Below are 1,781 nucleotides of genomic sequence, written 5' to 3'. Positions count from 1 at the left end.
TTAAATTAGTTCAATCTAAATGTAAAAATTAATTATCAAATTAAATAAATTTTTATTTCATATATATATTTTATAAATATAATATTTATATTATAATTCAATTCAATCCAAATCAAGCTCATTTTTTTCCTTTCAAACACACTCTTACTAATTTCTTTTAATAATCAAATCATATGAAAGATTGAAAGTTAGTTTTGTTTTGTTTTTGTTTTTTTTTTTAAATGGAATGCAGGGCATCCTGCTCTAATAGCTAGGCATGGAGCATTTGATGTGACACATGAAGCTGCAGAGAGGTGGCTACATCACATGCAACAAGCATTAGATACCACTTCCGACATAGATGATGACTCTAAGATCAAACTCATCAACTTCTTCAGGTTTCTCTTTCTCTTTTTCTTTCTTTTCTTGTTTTGATTTGAATAACACTACAACAAAAATACCATTTAGCGGCGGTTTCTGGAGCCGTTTAACAGCGATTTTGAACCGCCGCAAAACATTTCGCGACGGTTTCATAAAACGCTAGAAGATAGGGCGCGGCAAAACAGATAGCGGCGATTTTAGTCAACCGCTGGAATAATTACCGCAAAATGTGAATGAATTTTGCAGCGGTTATAATAACAATAAACGAAAGTAGCACTTGTTTTGCGGCGGTTCTAAACCGCCGCCAAATTTCAGTATTTTCATTTATTTTCATTCATAGTTATTGAAATCGGACCGGACTGTCCGGTGGTCCAATTAAACCTGCGCTTCCACCAATAAACCCACAACGTGTGGATCAACTATGTAATGCCTTCCACAAATGAAGAAGGCAAGGCTCGAACCTTGAACTTGGAAGAAGGAAAAGCTTTAACAATGTCATGCTGCCACCAAGCCAAGTGACTCTTCGATATATAGCGCTAATAATTATATATATCATACGAACACATTTGATTGCAACACAATTTTTTTGTTGTATACTTTATATCTGATCATAGTTATAAAAGGTACCTTATATATTGGGCAAAATGCACAATTAAACCAAATGGACGACCAAATTACACAATTCTACCAAATTGAAAAACATTACCAGGATATCCCAAAAGCACATTCTTATGTAATTCGAATCAGTCCTATTCGAATGAGACAAACCAACACTAATTCGAATTATTCCTATTCGAATTAGTAATGATGCTTGTAATTCAAATTTGTCCAATTCGAATTATGCTTGCATGTAATCTTAGGGGAGTTTAAATTAGGGTGATTTAAATTATGCATGCTAGGACGTTCCTAGTAATTTAAATCGGTCTATTTCGAATTAATTTTAGACCATAGTAGATCGAATTAATTTACATCTATTTATATATGATCCAAGCGTATATAAAGAGTACATTTAATTATATCCATAATAAATTCAATAAAGAGTACAAAATCGCCGCAAAATGTAAAACAATAACTCACCAGGGTACATATAGCGGCGGTTTTCGAAAAGACGCCGCGAAATGCATACCTGATTGAAAAACCGCCGCTAAATGTCGGCCTGATTGCGGCCCCAACCCCTAACCGCCGCTATATGCGTCGCAGGTTGTCGTTTCGCGGCGGTTTCACACAACCGCCGCAAAATAATCGTCGCTATCTTAAGGAATTGTTGTAATGTGGAAGATAATAAAATAAAAAAAATATAGATTTCATCATTCTTAAACTAAAATAGCAAAATTTATACTTGATAAAAATTATAATTAATAATTTTTTATTTTATTAATTTCATCACTTTAACAAATTTCTTTTCCTTTTTGATTTTCTAA

At 33.3% G+C, this 1,781-nt stretch overlaps 1 protein-coding gene across 3 annotated transcripts in view; it reads left to right on the top strand.

The window, feature by feature from the left end:
* LOC107624210 (two-on-two hemoglobin-3) overlaps positions 1-1,781 on the top strand; it is a 19,220-nt gene that overhangs the window by 5,160 nt on the left and 12,279 nt on the right. For 2 of the 3 annotated variants that reach the window (XM_016326693.2, XM_016326692.2), the window contains exon 3: positions 233-377. In XM_016326693.2, coding sequence (XP_016182179.1) covers positions 233-377 — 145 coding nt within the window. Of the gene's footprint in view, positions 1-232; positions 378-700; positions 1,006-1,781 lie in introns of those variants that run through there. The other variant, XM_016326694.2, reaches the window with a different exon arrangement.

The sequence above is a fragment of the Arachis ipaensis genome, chromosome B10 (assembly GCF_000816755.2).
Source record: "Arachis ipaensis cultivar K30076 chromosome B10, Araip1.1, whole genome shotgun sequence".
Lineage (NCBI taxonomy): Eukaryota > Viridiplantae > Streptophyta > Magnoliopsida > Fabales > Fabaceae > Arachis > Arachis ipaensis.
Note: the sequence above shows the minus strand (reverse complement) of the source record. Positions and strands in the feature narration are given on the sequence as shown.